This window comes from Nicotiana tabacum, chromosome 20, assembly GCF_000715075.1.
Source record: "Nicotiana tabacum cultivar K326 chromosome 20, ASM71507v2, whole genome shotgun sequence".
Taxonomy (NCBI): domain Eukaryota; kingdom Viridiplantae; phylum Streptophyta; class Magnoliopsida; order Solanales; family Solanaceae; genus Nicotiana; species Nicotiana tabacum.
This window is the reverse complement of record NC_134099.1, coordinates 130,120,124-130,136,993: the sequence shown is the minus strand read 5'-3', so window position 1 is coordinate 130,136,993 and position 16,870 is coordinate 130,120,124. Positions and strand designations below refer to the sequence as shown.

General features: G+C 34.1%; 1 protein-coding gene across 1 annotated transcript; it reads left to right on the top strand.

The window, feature by feature from the left end:
* The first annotated feature begins 6,223 nt into the window (after positions 1-6,223).
* LOC107830957 (protein LURP-one-related 4-like) lies at positions 6,224-7,956 on the top strand. The gene is made up of 3 exons (XM_016658655.2): positions 6,224-6,487; positions 6,780-6,995; positions 7,521-7,956. The coding sequence occupies exons 1-3, from the start codon at positions 6,242-6,244 to the stop codon at positions 7,659-7,661; spliced, it is 603 nt and encodes a 200-aa protein (XP_016514141.1). The 5' UTR covers positions 6,224-6,241; the 3' UTR covers positions 7,662-7,956.
* The last annotated feature ends 8,914 nt before the right edge of the window (positions 7,957-16,870 follow it).

The following is a 16,870-nucleotide window of genomic DNA, read 5'->3' as shown; positions in this document are numbered from 1 at the left end:
ACTTGTAGGTTGTAGCAAGCTCATCCAATAGAAATCTGGTAATCTATGTTTGAGCTGTGGCAAGGTAAGTCTTCTTGCGACCAGCTAGGAATTAAACTTCAACTTTTGATGCGAGAGTTATTTTCGAACAACTTATTTAGATAGCTCAAACTTATAGTGACAAAAATAACCTATTTGTGTAAATCTCTAAAAAAAATGATATTATCATCAAATTCATAATTAAAATATTTTTGTTTGATAAATATTGAAGAATTCACATTCTAAAGCTTTCTATGCCTATAGACAAAATGCAAAAGAACTATTAACAAAGAGACTTATTTTGTATTATAAAAAAGTTTATACCTAACAAAATAAAAATGGCCCCTATGACATTAAAAGTGGTTATCTCATTGGACAATATTAGAGTTATAATAAATAAAACAGATTCTAATTATGCTAATACATGCAAATCTATCTCTATCAAAATTCAATATCTTCCAAATGGGACTTACAAATTTTTTTTTAAAGATTTTCGAGTTCTTTTGCATCTATCTCTTTAGCGAAAAATTAACGTTGAACTTCAAGAGTTTAAGTTTTATGTACTAACAAATTAATAAAATATTTATACAAGAAAACAGCTAAAAATGAAATTACATATAACTTTATTTAATAAATAATACTCTAGGCAATCAATTACAATACATTAAATTACTCTCATTGTTTAGACGATTTATTACTTTGTCACTGCATATATATACAGTTAATCCAAAAGCCAAACATTAAAGTTTGTTTTGAGATTTCGAAATCAACATGCAAGGCTCATGCATTAAAACACAGGACTTTCAATTTTGTTCTACAATTTACATTTCTATGAGTTTAATGAGGATTCATGAATATTATCGCTATAGAAGTTGACGTTTGAGTATTTTCCTTCGTGTTCCTTTATTTTTATTTTTTTATTTTTTTCTTTATGAGTTTTCATTTCCTTTGATTTATATTACGTAATGACTTTTCATAAGCTATATAAAAGCAGTCAGATAGGGGAAGCCAATAGCTTTAAACTAATTTTGTTATTGAGAAGGCCATGTGAACTTTGTTAGGAAGATAAAAATAGATTGGTACTGTCGTATGTGAAATATTAAATGGGTCCCACCAAGATAATGACAAGTTCAAAAAAAATAATGTAGAGCAGTTTACCAAAGAGGGCTCAACGCTTGTAAGATTTACAGAAAACTAAAGAAAAAGGTAAGTAATAAGCAGATAAAGTAAGGGCAAAACAACTTAGGGATCGTTTGGTAGGGTGCATAAGAATAATGCTGAATAGGGTGTATTAGTAATGTTGGTATTAGTTATGCTTGCATTAGTTATGTTGGTATTAGTTATGCTTGCATTAGTTATGTTTGGTTTGATGTATTAAAGCATTGCACCGTTTCTAAAAGAATTGTTTGTTTACAAAAATATCCTCAAAACTAGTCCACACTCTAACTTTTTAAAAGAAACATATGTTGAGAAATGTTTTTATATGAAAAAGTTTTAAAAAAATTATTTTATTTGTCTACCTATATTGTAAAATAAAATTAAATATTTATTTATAAAAAAAGAAATATGCTAAGTGTTTATTTATTTACTAGGGATAATTTTATTTCTCACTATTTGAATTATTTTGAACTTGCATTAATATACTAACTAGCATATTTTAATCAAGCATAAATTTTGAAGGACAATTTTTTCTTTAACTAAGCTAATGCATGCATTAAAACCCATTGCATTGCTAATATCATTGTTTTCTATGCATTAGTTATGCATAGGATAATACCAAATAGAATGTATAACTAATGCTTGCATAACTAATGCATAGGTTCAAAATGTCTACCAAACATTGTATTATTAATACACAAAGCTAATGCATACATTAGCTTATCTAATGCATCCTACCAAACGATCACTTATAGTATAGGACTAGAGTATGTTTGCCTGTGCTTGCACACAGGCCTAATAATTTGGATTAGATTGTAGTTTTTAGGGTAGATATTGTATGAAATGTCAAATGCAATATAATTCAAGTAAACTTAACTATTGGAGCAAGTCAAGGTTGGTGTTCCATAAACTAGGTAGAATTAATGTCTTTTAAAGAAATTATTATAGCAATGTGTCTATGTACCGGAAAAAACAATACAATATTAGTTAATCTCATTTATTTCATTTTACGTGAAACTCTTTTTCTTAATCTTCCCAAAAGGATGATACATTTTTATTGCTCTTTTGGCATGTTTATAAAGGAAAAAAGTGATTGAATATTTCCGCTACCTTTGTTTCATTATATATGACATTCTTTCATTTTTACTCTTTTAGAAACAAGAGTGGCATTTTTTTATGTTTGAAAATTCTTTAATTTAAACTTTTTAGTTTTCTCTTAATGACATGATCTTATAATCATAAAAATATCAGAGCATGTATAAGACCCAAGTTCTAAAAGTACCATTAGTATGTGTAAAATCTCTTCTTTTCTTGCTTAAGCTTCACGATCCATTTAAATATCATCATATAAAATAAATCGAGGAGTAATAAGAAATATTTTTTAGTAGTTAATCCTACAAAAATATTCAAAAGTTGAAGAAAATCAATTTTGAAATTCAATTTCTATTCAAACAAATATATGAAGAAAATATTTATTTCTCTTATTTAACTGGAGTTTCTATAACGTACATTATTAATAAAGAAGAACGAGATTTCTTAATACTAATCACACAGTATAATTCAAAAGTTGAACTAAATCAAATTTTAAAACTTTAAATTATGTTCTAACACTTGACTTTTTTATTTAACTGGATTTTTTATTTGTGTATTAATTATTCAACAAATTTCAGGAAATGCAAACTAAATTTTCCATATTAATGATTGATTTAACAACCTTTTCCGGAGCAACATAGCAAATGTTGTTTAAACCTATTTCTCTATGACCAATTAGTAACAGACCTATTCTATATATATAATTAACAATGACCTTGGAGAAACGCATGCAGTGAATGGAAATTCATTTCCTTTCTCTTGTTTTAATGAAAATTTATTTTGATGAATTTTGAAATGATAAATTTTTGTGTGACCCTGTTGGTACGACAGCCTTCTTCAAAAAGGCACTTATTTATCATCAAATGCAGTAAATATGTGTAGCTGTTTTGGGCCTTGAAAATAGCTTACAAGTTTCCTTTATTTACTAAACTGTGCGGTGACATTTAGCGTAATAACATGCAAAAGCAATGGCAAAATAACATGCTTCACCTGTTTCTACGGTTCTTCTTATCTAGGAGAAAAATAGAAACTGAAGTTTGGATTTAGTGTACTTTTTGATTAGGTGATAAAGGTTATTTTAAAACACATTTTGATGTACTTATAATTGGTTTGGTGTAACAAAATTTTCACATATTGCTTGTTGAGTTGAGAACTATATCGTTAAAAAGTAAAATAAAATAGAAAGTGGGTTCTCTCATTTATAATTTTATCCACCATAGGCTAGGGGTGTACGTAGGTTGGGTTGATTCAGATTTTTCAATTACCAAACCAAACTAATTATGTCGGATTATTAAATCTAAAGACTAAACCAAACCAATAAAAGTCGAGGTTTTTAATCTCGAATTTTCTCGGATTTTTGGATTTTTTCTGTTTTATCTTCAAAAAGTCTTCATAGCACAAAACATAGAATATGTGCTCCAAATATTTATTTAATCATATAGTAAAGAACTATATAAGGTATTTTTCAAGAAAATAACATAAAATATGAGATGAGTCATGGCATTGTACTAAAATATTCAACAATAAAGTTAATAAAATCACATAAAATAAAAATTATTAATAAATCATAATGAAAATGAACATAATAAGTACTACTATTATTTACATGACTAAACACTAAAAAAAATAAGCTCTGCATTTTATCTAAACCATAGAAAAAATAAAAAATAGACATCCAACACAATTGTCATTCCTAGTACAATTGAATTGAATGTCTTTTATTAGCATTATTATTGATTTGGTTTTAGTTTGAGATTTATTTGAGTTACTAACATTTATGGAATATAAAACTTATTGGAGCATTCAAAAATTATAAGTCCACGCTTGAAATAATACGTTAAAAGATAAAACTATGAAAAGTTTAAGAAATATTTATAAACTACGCTATAATAAGTATTTTTATGTAATATTTAAAAAAAATTATACATGTAATGTGGGGTTGGTTTAGTTTCAGTTTGACTTTGTTTAACCAAACCAAACCTATTATGGTCGGGTTTTTTTCGCCAACACCAAACCATAGTCCGATTTTTTTTCTCGATTTAACTCAGATTATCAGTTTGATATGGTTTGTCGATTTCCTTTGAACACCCCTGACGATAGGTATTAATTTGACATGCATTCTGTTGATAAATTATATGAACCGCCTAACCTAATAGATTATAAAATTTGTAAACATATGACACTTTTATTTATTTACCGCGGTTCTGTAGCATTAATGTGAAAGAATCCTAATATCCACTCGAAAATCTTAAAGCAAATGAATATTTTGACACAACTCCTTTGCATACACTCATATATGAGTATTTGATGATATAGGACGTTTATGACTCAATATTTTTCTGCACGTGTAAACCTTAGAGTTTACACGTGGATTTTGATGCAGCCTCTTTTTTTTGTCCAAAAAAAACTAGTTATATTAAGTTTACGATGGCATAGTACAAGGAGCTAAGTTTAAACTAGGCACAAGACAACACTGGCCTTCAAGAGTAGAAGAACTACAGGGACGACCTCGTGGTGGGTCGTTACAAAACGTGGGTAGGTGGATGAAGCTAGAACTAGCTAGTTCCTTGAGATGGGTTGTACAAAAGAGGCGTCAGGTATTAACGCATGGGTACACATTCAGTAGTAGGTACAATGTGTCTAACAAAAATTAGTCCCAAACGATCTTCCTCCAAAGCCATTTGTACTGTAGGTGGCAGAGTTGTGTAAGTAAGGATTTGATGTAGACTCATGACAGTAATGACAGTTTTCCCGAAAATTGATTTCGATATTATGTCACATAATCTAAACATCTAATTTTGGAATTTATAGGGTATGGTTTTTTATTTTAGATGTTTTTTGACAAAAAACTTTGTATTGTATTGGGTATATAAACACAACATAGCTATTGATAAACAATCATATACACAATTTTTTTTTGGGGGGGATTGTTTTGATTCTTAAATTTGCCATTTTATCGGAGTAGGGCACGGGTTGGAGTAGCTCAGTCTCTAATTTCTGTTATGCATCTCTTTAGTCTTCACTGCACAATTTTCCCATGTGCTTATTTGGTATATAGAAAGAAATTAATACTAGTATGAATAATTGAGAGTTGAACTCCTCTGAATGCCTATATAAAATCCATATATTTTGAGCAGTATGACTCATTTTTTTTATTTGGTTTCCTTGTAATGCTTAGGTGTCACGGAACACCCAAAAGCAAAAAAGTCCCTATATACTACACTAAACTAGATTAAATAATTTCTTGCAAATAGTGGACAAGGTGACAAAGCAACATATAAATGTTTCTTTTTCTCGTGACATGAACGCACTAAATTATAATATCACTGTACTATTGAATGAATTAAACTTGCTTTATTTTCTTTTTCACCAATTTATGGGGTACTATATAGAAGCTACCATCAAAAAAATAAACTGAAAAAAAGAGGGTATGGGGATTGATCTAAATTAAGTATAGTATTTCACAATAATATCTCGAACCCTGAATGGGCAAACATATATACACACACACACACACACACACACACACACACACACACACACACACACATATATATATATATATATATATATATATATATATATATATATATATATATATATATATATATATAAACGTGATAATTACACTTTCCTTTCAATTGTCTCTTTAGGTCACCCTCATTGAACAAAAATACATAATAAATTAATAAATTCATCAAAGAAAGAAGATTTATATCGAAAATGCTTGGTTTTAGTTTGAGGACTTTTTTTCAGACAAATAAAGAAGACTAATAAGTGAGAGATTCTTTTTTAATTGAGATAAATCTCAATTCTTGATATTATTCAATTTTTTTTAAAATGGGACATAGCAATTAGTTTAATTATCATTTTTCTTTCTCAAATCTCAACTACATTTTTTGAAGTATTTAAGTCTCTTTAAAGGTCTTCTATCTCAAACCCAACTTAATTTGTACTCTCTAAAGCTTTTGCAATGGCTAGAATTTATCCTATGACATCTTCTTCTTCTTCTTGTTCTTCCTCAAACTCATACATGACATCAAAAAGAGAAACATTTACTCTATGGATGAAATCTCTAGTCTTCCATGGAAATGGCTGCACTGTTTTTGATTCAAATGGTCGAATTGTTTACAGAATAGACAACTACAACAAAAAATCTAGCAGTGAAGTCCATCTCATGGATCTACAGGGGAAAGTTCTCTTTTCTCTACGTAAAAAGGTACAAATAAAAGAGGGCTTTTTCACTTTTAGCCCGCGTCAGAAAATATTTATATTCTGTAGTGAAAAAAGTGCATAAAATTTGTATAGTTTTTGTATATAACATACAAAATATATAAATATATACAAAAACTATACAGTTTTTGGCTATTATTTTGGTAGCGGCTATACAATGTCATTTTTGCCAATATAAAATACCCTAGGCAGTTCTTTTAACCTAAAAATATCATGATGAATATTCAAATTAACCTAATTGATTCTTACTAATTGAATGTTTTTACTGTTTTTTTCAGAAATTTTCACTTTGCGGACATTGGAATGGGTATAAGATGGATGAGGAAATACCATGTTTTGAAGTAAGAAAAAATGGACAAGTACTCTGGGGAGAGTTAAAGTACGATATTATTTTTGGGTGTGATATTGCTGATTCAGAGAGCTACAGGATTGTTGCTTTACCAGGCAAACCTGGCTTCAAGATTGTCAGCATAGAAAAGAGACTTATTGCAGAGGTTCGTTATAATTTTCCTTTTTATTAGTTGAAGCAAATATGAAAGAGAAGAGTTTATTAACATCTATACACTAATCCAAGACACAAAAGATATATAATCACAAATTCCACAGTTACCTGAAAAATAAGATAGACAGTGTTAACTTTCAATATTACGTCTTCTCACAACAATATATAGACGCAACCAGCTGGGGCGAACGTTGGGTTAAAAGCGTTCAATCAACCGCACTTCGTCGAAAAATTACATTTTATATATAGATAAAATATTAGGGTTTAGAGGTATATAACATAATTGACCACCCTTCGTTGAAAAAATACATTGTATATATAAGTAATATATTACTGTTTTAAAGTATATAACATATAATCCTTTGTCAGAGAACTTTTTTTCTCTTCTTAATTTCAAGTTTGAAGGCCCTTGGAAAACTTTCCGACTTTGCCACTAGACGCAACATAACTTTTGCTTTTACGTCTAAATTCAAGTGGAATTTTTCTTAACAATGCCTGTAATCTTCGGTTTTTACAGGTAAAGCAAAAGCAATTATCATCAAATTCAACAGTTCAATTTGGGGATGATGTATTAAGTCTAGTGGTGGAGCCCCATGTTGATCACTCACTAGTGATGGCTATTGTGACTGTTTATGGTTTGATCCAACATAGGCTGTGAATACCATGATTTTCCACAGTAAGAGAGTTTTTTTATTACATATAATTAGCACATATATGCTTTTCTTCTTCTTTATTACTTCAAAAATTCTTTACAAATGTAACTAAGAGGATATGTATTGTTTATTGGTTCAGGAGCCAGCAATATAATTGGCAAGAGTTTGGATGTACAGAAACCATTTTGCTATGGTTTTTTTTTTAATAGAAAATAGTATATATCTCCTTGTTGATTGTAGAAGGTTGAACATCTTGCAGATCTTTGACCGGTCCTGAATAGTTTTATTCTTTTTCATGGCCCAACCACGTGAATTATTTTTTATAATAGGTGGCGATGAAATTTTAGTGCATGACATCTTGCTTGATTTGATACTATAATAAGAAATGTATATTGACTTTCTTAATGATTGTCCAAAATTATGCGTGGAACTATAAAACAAAAAGTTAAAAACGCTTTCCTAGACAAAACTAAAATAGTGAAGTGAGGTGATTCTTGAAGTAAATTTTTGGATACAGAGATATTTTTGAATTTCATTTGTTGTTATCAAATAAATATTAATTCAAAATACTAATATCTTAGAGGATCTCTAAGCATATATTCCTCGAACTACGCCGGCCCCTGTTATATATGGAGTTGGCAAATCGGAAGGTATGACATTGAATTGGCACTTGCCATAATCACATGTCACAGGTCAGCAAATCAGAGAAATGCGATCCTTTATGATTTTTCAGAGAGAGAGAACATGTACGTGAGATGAAGAAGAACACCGAGAAATTTGTCACCAAATTGCCTGCCATACGGATAATGTGTTACAGTCAAACCTTCCTATAACAGGTTCATTTGTTCCGATATTTTTTGGACCAAAATAAAAAGGTAAAATGATCACTTATTGTGGATCGGAGGGAGTAATACATGTCCTTTATAACAACACTTCACTATTGCAGTCAAAAAATATCGGAACAATAAGTGGTCATTTTACCTTTTTATTTTGGTCCAAAAAATATCGGAACAAATGAACCTGTTATAGGAAGGTTTGACTGTAACACATTATCCGTATGGCAGGCAATTTGGTGACAAATTTCTCGGTGTTCTTCTTCATCTCACGTACATGTTCTCTCTCTCTGAAAAATCATAAAGGATCGCATTTCTCTGATTTGCTGACCTGTGACATGTGATTATGGCAAGTGCCAATTCAATGTCATACCTTCCGATTTGCCAACTCCATATATAACAGGGGCCGGCGTAGTTCGAGGAATATATGCTTAGAGATCCTCTAAGAGATTAGTATTTTGAATTAATATTTATTTGATAAAGAAAACTACACAACCATATTGTTCAGGTAAATATTTTGTAAGTATTAAATAATAATTTGGTAAATATTTTAAATTTATTGCTAATATAAAAAAATTCTATAACGCAACATAGCTTTTGGTTTTAATCGTAGTGTTAATAGATTTGACAGTCAAATCAAGTGGTTGCCATTCATTTACCACGATGGTGCTACAATATGTAGCGATAGTTGATGAATCTAGTGCAAGGTTTGATGATTTTTCGAGTCTAATAGTTACCTTGCACTAGAAAGGGTTCGAGAGATCAACTCGGGAGAGCATAAGACGTGCTCCCAAGAATGAACCAGAAAAAAGAACTGTCTTCCTTCACGTCTGTACAAATAGTTAAAATTATGGTACCTATGTTATGTTCATTTATAAGTAGCTTATTATAAAAATTAGCTAATTTATAAAAATATTAGCCAAATATTACCAATATTAGTTAATTAATTATCTGTAGTCAAGAAAGATCAAAGTTTTTTTTTTTTAGTGGATGCTATTAGAATAGATTGGGTACATCTTAAAGAGTTTGAATCTCAGTTTTGGGATTATTTGGTGGAGTTTTCAGGTGGTTTGAATTGATAATTCGAAATAGAAGTTGAACATGAAATGATAGGTGTATCACACTGTGTATCACGTATGTATCATATTTGTATCACATGTATATTCATATTGACATGTGTGTTGTGATACATGTGTCGTAGAAGAATTTTTGAACTCGATTTTAACTACAAATTTTGATATTAAATCAGTCCAAATCATCTCCAATCCTCAAATTTTGTACATTGACTCATCTATATGTTTTTAATAAATTTCAACCATACCCATTGAAAAAGGTTCTTTTTTATTAGATTTTTGAAATCTTGTATATATATATATTGTATTTCATCAACTTTTTTGCTATCTCATCCATGAAATTTCCTTTCCGTCTTGCATCTAATATTGTTGATCACGCTTAAAAATATGAAAGGAAATCTTAGCGTGTGATTCTTGGAGAGAAAGAACCTTATTTATTTGGATTTTTAATTTTTAAATGTGTTTGACTAGTTTTGGTAAATCTATGATTAATGGCTAAAAGTTGGTAAGTTAGGACTTATTTGAAATATTTTTATAAGATTCCCTTAAAATTATACACATTGTGATTTAGTCTCTAAACTAGTCTCTAATTTTCAAAAAGACACGAGATCAGCGGCTATTAACACCACTTGGAACTAGTTGAGGAGTAATAGAGCCCCACAAACTTTCAATCTCTTTTCTGAAAATTAGGAACTAGTTTAGGAATCTTTACGCATTCTCCTTTTAGTTATTGTCCTATTACATACAAAATCCTAATGCTACATCGAGTGAGCTCCGTGGGCTGAAAGGTGAATTGGGCCGTCTTGGTATCGTATTGAGCTAAGGGAAGTGTAGACCGATTTCTGGGCCACCGTTGAAATCTAAAAATATAACTTTCAAATGAGCTTAAATCTAAAAATATAACTTTCAAATATCATAGAGAACAAACTCCAATCATCAATTTATCAGAACAATAACAAATCTAACAAACTTATTTTGTAACTAAGAAGAAGAATGAGAAGAAACCCTAAATAGACAAAGAAAGGAGCGCCATGACAGCTCACCGCTATTAAAACGCCTTAAAATCTGCGCACAAACACCATGTAAATTTGTAGTCGCCTCTACTTTTACAACAACTAAGAAGAAGGAGAGGGAGGAGGAGGAGGAGTAAAAAACAAAGAAAAAGAAGCTTGTCTGAAGTTATCTTACTTTGGGTACTCCTTAAAATTTTAAAATAAGTACAAATTAAAATGGGAACGACCAAATAGGGCGTCCCACGAAATTTTTATGAGCAACAATTATCACCATCAATTCCCCTTAATGAGATGTGTAAATATTTCTATGCATGAAAGTCATTGTCACGACCCTAAAACCAACCCGGTCGTGATGGCGTCTATCGCAAAACTAGGCCAGCCGACACAACTCTCGAATTAACCATTTAATCAATAACAATCATTTTAAGCCTTTAATCACTCAGATTTCATAATGAAAATCTAAATGAACAACGCGGAATAATATACACAAGCCCAACATCGGGGTGTCACTAGTCACGAGCATCTACTACAACTGTCTAACAACATAAAGACCAACATGGCCGGAAAAATCACAAGAATACATTAAGGAAGAATAAGCAGGGAGAAAAATAGGGCTACGATCGCCAGGCAGCTACCTTGCTAACTCCGATGAACCCGCCACCGAGCTTAGAAATACCTGAACTTGCATACAAGGTGCAGTGAGTAATGTGAATACGCCAACTCAGAAAGTAATAAAAGTAAATGAAGACTGAGCAGTAAGAAATCACGTAAACCACATCATAGCACCACAACGGTTATAGTATGTTCCCAAAACAGAATACCATTCAAATCATTTCGTTAAATTTCCAACTTCAGTAAAATCCTTTAGAAAATATCTTTCTCACCTTTTCAATAGAGGTTTAATGAAATATATATAGTGAAAGTGATAAAAATCATAATCGGCCCCTCGGGCAAAACATAGCTCGTATACAATCCCTCGGCAAACAGAAATTCATAACTATTTCATAACTTAAAAACTTCAGTTTAAATGAAAGTTGTTTAAAGCATTTGTTCAACATTTTCAATAGGGGCTCGGTCTAAAGATGAGTGAAAGTAGTAAATTAATCAACATATTCAACAGAAACTCATTTTAAGGAGGAGTGAAAAAACAGTAAGTTCATAAACATGTCCCTCGGGCAAAGCATCACTCGTATATGTGTATATGTATATATAGCCCCTCGGGCAAGCCACTCAGTCACTCATGACTCAACTCTCAGCAATCAACGCTCACACTCAGCACTCATGCTCAATGGGTACCTTATCATAATCGCTGCGGCGTGTAGCCCGATCCATATATATCGCTACGGCGTGCAGTCCGATCCAGTATATCACTACGGCGTGCAGCACGATCCAGCATATCGCTGCAGCGTGCAGCCCGATCCACATATATACATACATACATATATATATATATATATTGTTGCGGCGTGCAGCTCGATCCATAAATATATAATCCTCACAACCAGGCCCTCGACCTCTCTCAGTCATTAACCTCACTATCAGACCTTCGGTCTATCCATAAATATATAATCCTCACAACCAGGCCCTCGGCCTCTCTCGGTCATTAACCTCACAATCAGACCCTCGGTCTATCTCAATCATCAACCTCATAATCAGGCCTTCGGCCTCTCTCAGCCATCAACCTCCTAAGCCACCCGGACTATTAGTAAAACAGGGTGTTCAGCTCAAAATATCATTTATAGTCTCAAATTTTAGTAAATAATGTTGAGTTAAGAAATCAATAAAACACAGCATGACGGAGTACAATTATTAAATCAATAGAGTGAGGAACAGTAGTTAAAAAGCCCTATAAGGGTCCAAAACAGTTAGCACGAGGCGCAAATATGGCATTCCGTCCAAAACATAGCAATACTTTTCAAAACACAATGATTCCAAATAGTTTTCAATCAAATACGCGACTTAACAGTCGTACGGGACGGACTAAGTCACAATTCCCAACGGTGCATGATAATTAGGGGTTTTGATACATTTTATACTCCTTCTTGCTTATGTTTTGATTAGGAATTTATACAAAATAGTACCAAAAGGCTCACAAGTTGTGCTTGATTGCAGGTTTAATCAACAAAGTGACAAGATGTCAAAGATCAACTCAAAAAGAAGTGAAACTTGCACAAGTACCAAGACAAGACAAAGCTCAGGCAAAACAGGCTCAATGCGGCCGCACACCATTCTGTGCGGTCCGCATGAGTGAGGTTCAGAGAGCATGACATTCAGGCAAACAGGCAATGCGGCCGCACTAGGTTTTGTGCAATCCACACTGGGATCAACGCGGCTGCACTCGATTCAGAGCCTTAGTGCGACCGCACACAATTTTGTGAGGTCCGCACTAGCCCCGCAGGGGTATTTTTGTCCAGATTTTTCAGCTTACCCATTTTTAGGTCATCAGATAGTTTTAGATAAGAGCTACGCTCGTGGGTTCGATACTTTTAGCTATTTTGGGCAATTTTATCTACATTTCAACATTGAATCTTATTGTTTATCTTAGTAATTAGGTAATATGAGTTGTTCTTCATCTATTTCTTGCTTTTATTCTTTAATTATGAGTAGCTAGACCCATAAGCTAGGGTTGTGGTTCAACCCTAGTGTGGGTAATTGATGGGTCTTGTATTTTAGGGTTAGATTGACTATGGATGTTTGATATTTGGGTCAATTTCATGTTTTATGGGTGAATTAGTGATTGCAAACACTAGTTTGTGTTTAGTTGACTTGAGCTCTTCTTGAGAAAGAGAGCATAAGTCTCCGAAATAGGTCCAACAAGGAATTGGGGCGTACTCAAGAGATTAACAGCCCTAATTAAAGGGTTAAACCTCGAGAGAGTAATACCTGACTTGAACCTTGATTGTTTGTGCAAATTTGCATACCCAATTGGTCTTGAGAAAGTCAATTCGGGCAAAATCACCCAAACCACCGAGAGGTGTAGAGTGGGTAAAATTGTGCAACGGTTATATCATACTCCCCAAACATGTCAATCATGCCTTAGACTCAAGTATCCGTCAATTGACCACCTAGGCGAAAGTCACTACCCTAATGCCTTGTAAACCATTTGAACAACCTGTTTTAGTTTAACTCTTAGTTTAATCTAATTTCATTTACCATTGTAGTTTGATAAAAGTAGAAGTAAAATAAAAACCCCAAAAATGTATAGAAGTGTAATTTGGAACACATACACAACTCTAAACTACATAGATACCCGACTCCAAATTCTAGCTCTCTATGGAAATCGATCCCGACCCTAAATCGGGTAAAAACTCTTTGACCCTCTCTCGCTACTTAATAGTAGTGCAGAGTAGGCCTCAATCACTTTTTGGCGCTGTTGCCGGGGAACTAACGGTTTTGGCTATCTATTTAGCTAGTTTTGTGTATTGTTCTTCTTTCCTTCTTTGTTACTAATTCATTTGTGTCACAATTCAGGTACCAAATGGCAGCGAATGATGCAAATGACCCTCTTGGAAATGTTATTGCCAGGGAGGAGGTAGATGATGTTGGAGATGATAAGGTGCCTCTTGTACCTCAAGTGCAGTGTAAAGGATTCCCGGCTAATGCTAATGTTAATGACAATATTCCAGACCCTCCTCCTCCACCTCCAAGAGTGGCTCCTAGAGTGCTTCCGAACCAAGGTTATGCAAGTGCTATTGTCCCCCCGAATCTGGGCAGGAAATTTTCAAATAACCAATGTGATGTTGACCTTACAAGAGCAATGAGGGTACTTCACAGGCGCTGCAAATCAAAATGCTTACAAACATCTCAAGGGGTTCGTGAATACATATTGGGGGAGCAAGTAGACTAATGTGTCCGAGGATGCTCTTAGATTGAGACTCTTCTCATTCTCACTTAGAGGGAAGGTATTAGATTGGCTCGAGCGACTTCCCAACCATTCCATCACTACTTGGGATGAGTTGGCAGACAAGTTCATTGCAAAATTCTTCTCACCGGGGCATATGGCGGCACTACGAGATGACATATTAGCTTTCAAGCAAGAGCCCACAGAACCTTTGCATGAGATTTGGGAGCGTTATAGAACAATGGTGAAGGAATGCCCCAACAATGATATGACTGAGGCGATGATCCAACAAATCTTCTACCAGGGCATTAATACAACAAACCAATGCATAGTGAACCAACTTGCTGGGGGCAACTTCATGAAGCTGTCGTATGATGAGGCTTGTGACATTCTTGACGAAATGGCTGACACTTCTTCCGCTTGGCAAAGTAGAGCCAATATGCCCCAGGGTGACCCCACGGTTATTCATTTGCACAAGGAGTTACATGATCATAGGCAGGCTATAGCTGAGTTGACAACCACGATGAACCAACTAGCGAAGGCAGAGTTGCAACAAGTTCAAAATCCTCGCCAAGTGAATGCCATAGAGGGTGCCAACATGCTTGTCAACAAAAGAAGACAAAGAGGGCAACAAAATCAAGGAAATTTGGAGCAATTTGACAATGATTGTGGTGGATTTCAAAATGATGGTTATGATGAACAAAGTGAAGAGGTGCAGTACGTGCATAATTATCAAGACCAAAGAGGCAATTCTTCCAACCAACAACAATGGAGACCCCAAGGCAATTGGGGCAATCAACGACAAGGCAATGGTAATTGGGGGAACAACAACCAAAACAACAACTGGGGCAATCAAAACAACAATCAAAACAACCAAGGAAATTGGAATGGTAATAACAACAATTGGGGTGGTAATAACAATCAAGGTGGATGGAACAATGAAAACCAAGGAAACTGGGGGCAAGGCTTTCAAAGGCCCCTAATGTACCAACAACCGAAAAATCCACCTCCATTTCCATCTCAAGGTCCTAGTTCTTCTAGCAAAGATATGGGTAGAATTGAAATGATGTTCGAACAGATGATGAAGAAGAATTCGGATTCTGATACGTAGTTGGCTTCCCACAATACCTCAATCAGAAACTTGGAGGTGCAATTAGGCCAAATCTCACAGTCTTTAAATACTCTCCCTAAAGGTGCTCTACCAAGTGATACGGTAGTGAACCCGAAGGTAGGAACAATCATGTTATGGCGGTAATAACAAGAAGTGGGAGAGGCGGTGATGTGCATGCCTCCAACCAAAAACAAATTGTGGATGATGATGTTGAGTTGCAAGAAGATGAAGTTCCTTTGGTGGTTGAAAATGTGATTGATGAAAATGTGAATGAAGAAGTGAGGATTGATATTCAAGATGTCGAGGTGGAAAATCAAAATGATGTGAACCCGTCTAGGAATCACATAATAGACATGCCGGAGCTGGTTGCGCCTAAAGCTAAGGCTCTTTTGCCAAGGCCACCTCTGCCTTATCCTCAAAGGCTCGCGAAGCAGAAAAATAAAAATCAGTTTAAAAAGTTCATTGACATGATGGAGAGCTTATCCATCAATGTGCCTTTGGTGGAGGCTCTTGAACAAATGTCGGTCTATGCTAAATTCATGAAGGACTTGGTAACAAAGAAGCGGTCTACAGATTGTAAAACTATAAAGATGACTCGCCAAGTTAGTGCAATAGTGCATTCAATGGCACCGAAGCTTGAAGATCCTGGTGCTTTCACCATTCCTTGCACTGTTAGGAGTGCGGATTTTGCTAAAGCTCTATGTGATTTGGGGGCTAGTATCAATTTGATGCCCTATTCCGTTTTCAAGACTTTGGGTATTGGGCAGCCGAGGCCGACTTCCATGAGATTACAAATGGCAGATAGAATGATGAAGAGACCATTAGGTATTATTGATGATGTGCTTGTCTAGGTGGACGAATTTATCTTACCATCCAACTTTGTGATCTTGGATTGTGAGGTAGATTATGAAGTTCCTATCATTTTGGGGAGACCCTTCCTTTCTATGGGGAAGGCCTTAGTTGATGTGGAAGCAGGGGAACTCACCTTCCGGGGGGTGACGAGAAAGTGGTCTTTCATGTGTGCAAATCAATGAAGTAGCCCAACACTACCGAGGTGTGCTCTTTTGTGGACCTCGTTACAGTAGTGATAATTGATGACACTAGTGCAGTAATTAATGTGAAGGACCCATTTGAGGCCGTATTATTGAATCTTAATGTCAATGAGGATGCAAGCCGAGTGGAGTGCGTGAATGCTTTACATGGAATGGGATCTTACTCTTATGAGCCTAGGAAATTATCTTTGGACTTCGAGAATAGAAAGACTCCACCAACAAAACCTTCAATTGAGGAGCCTCTGGTGTTGGAGTTGAAACCGCTGCCTCCATACCTCAGATATAAGTTCT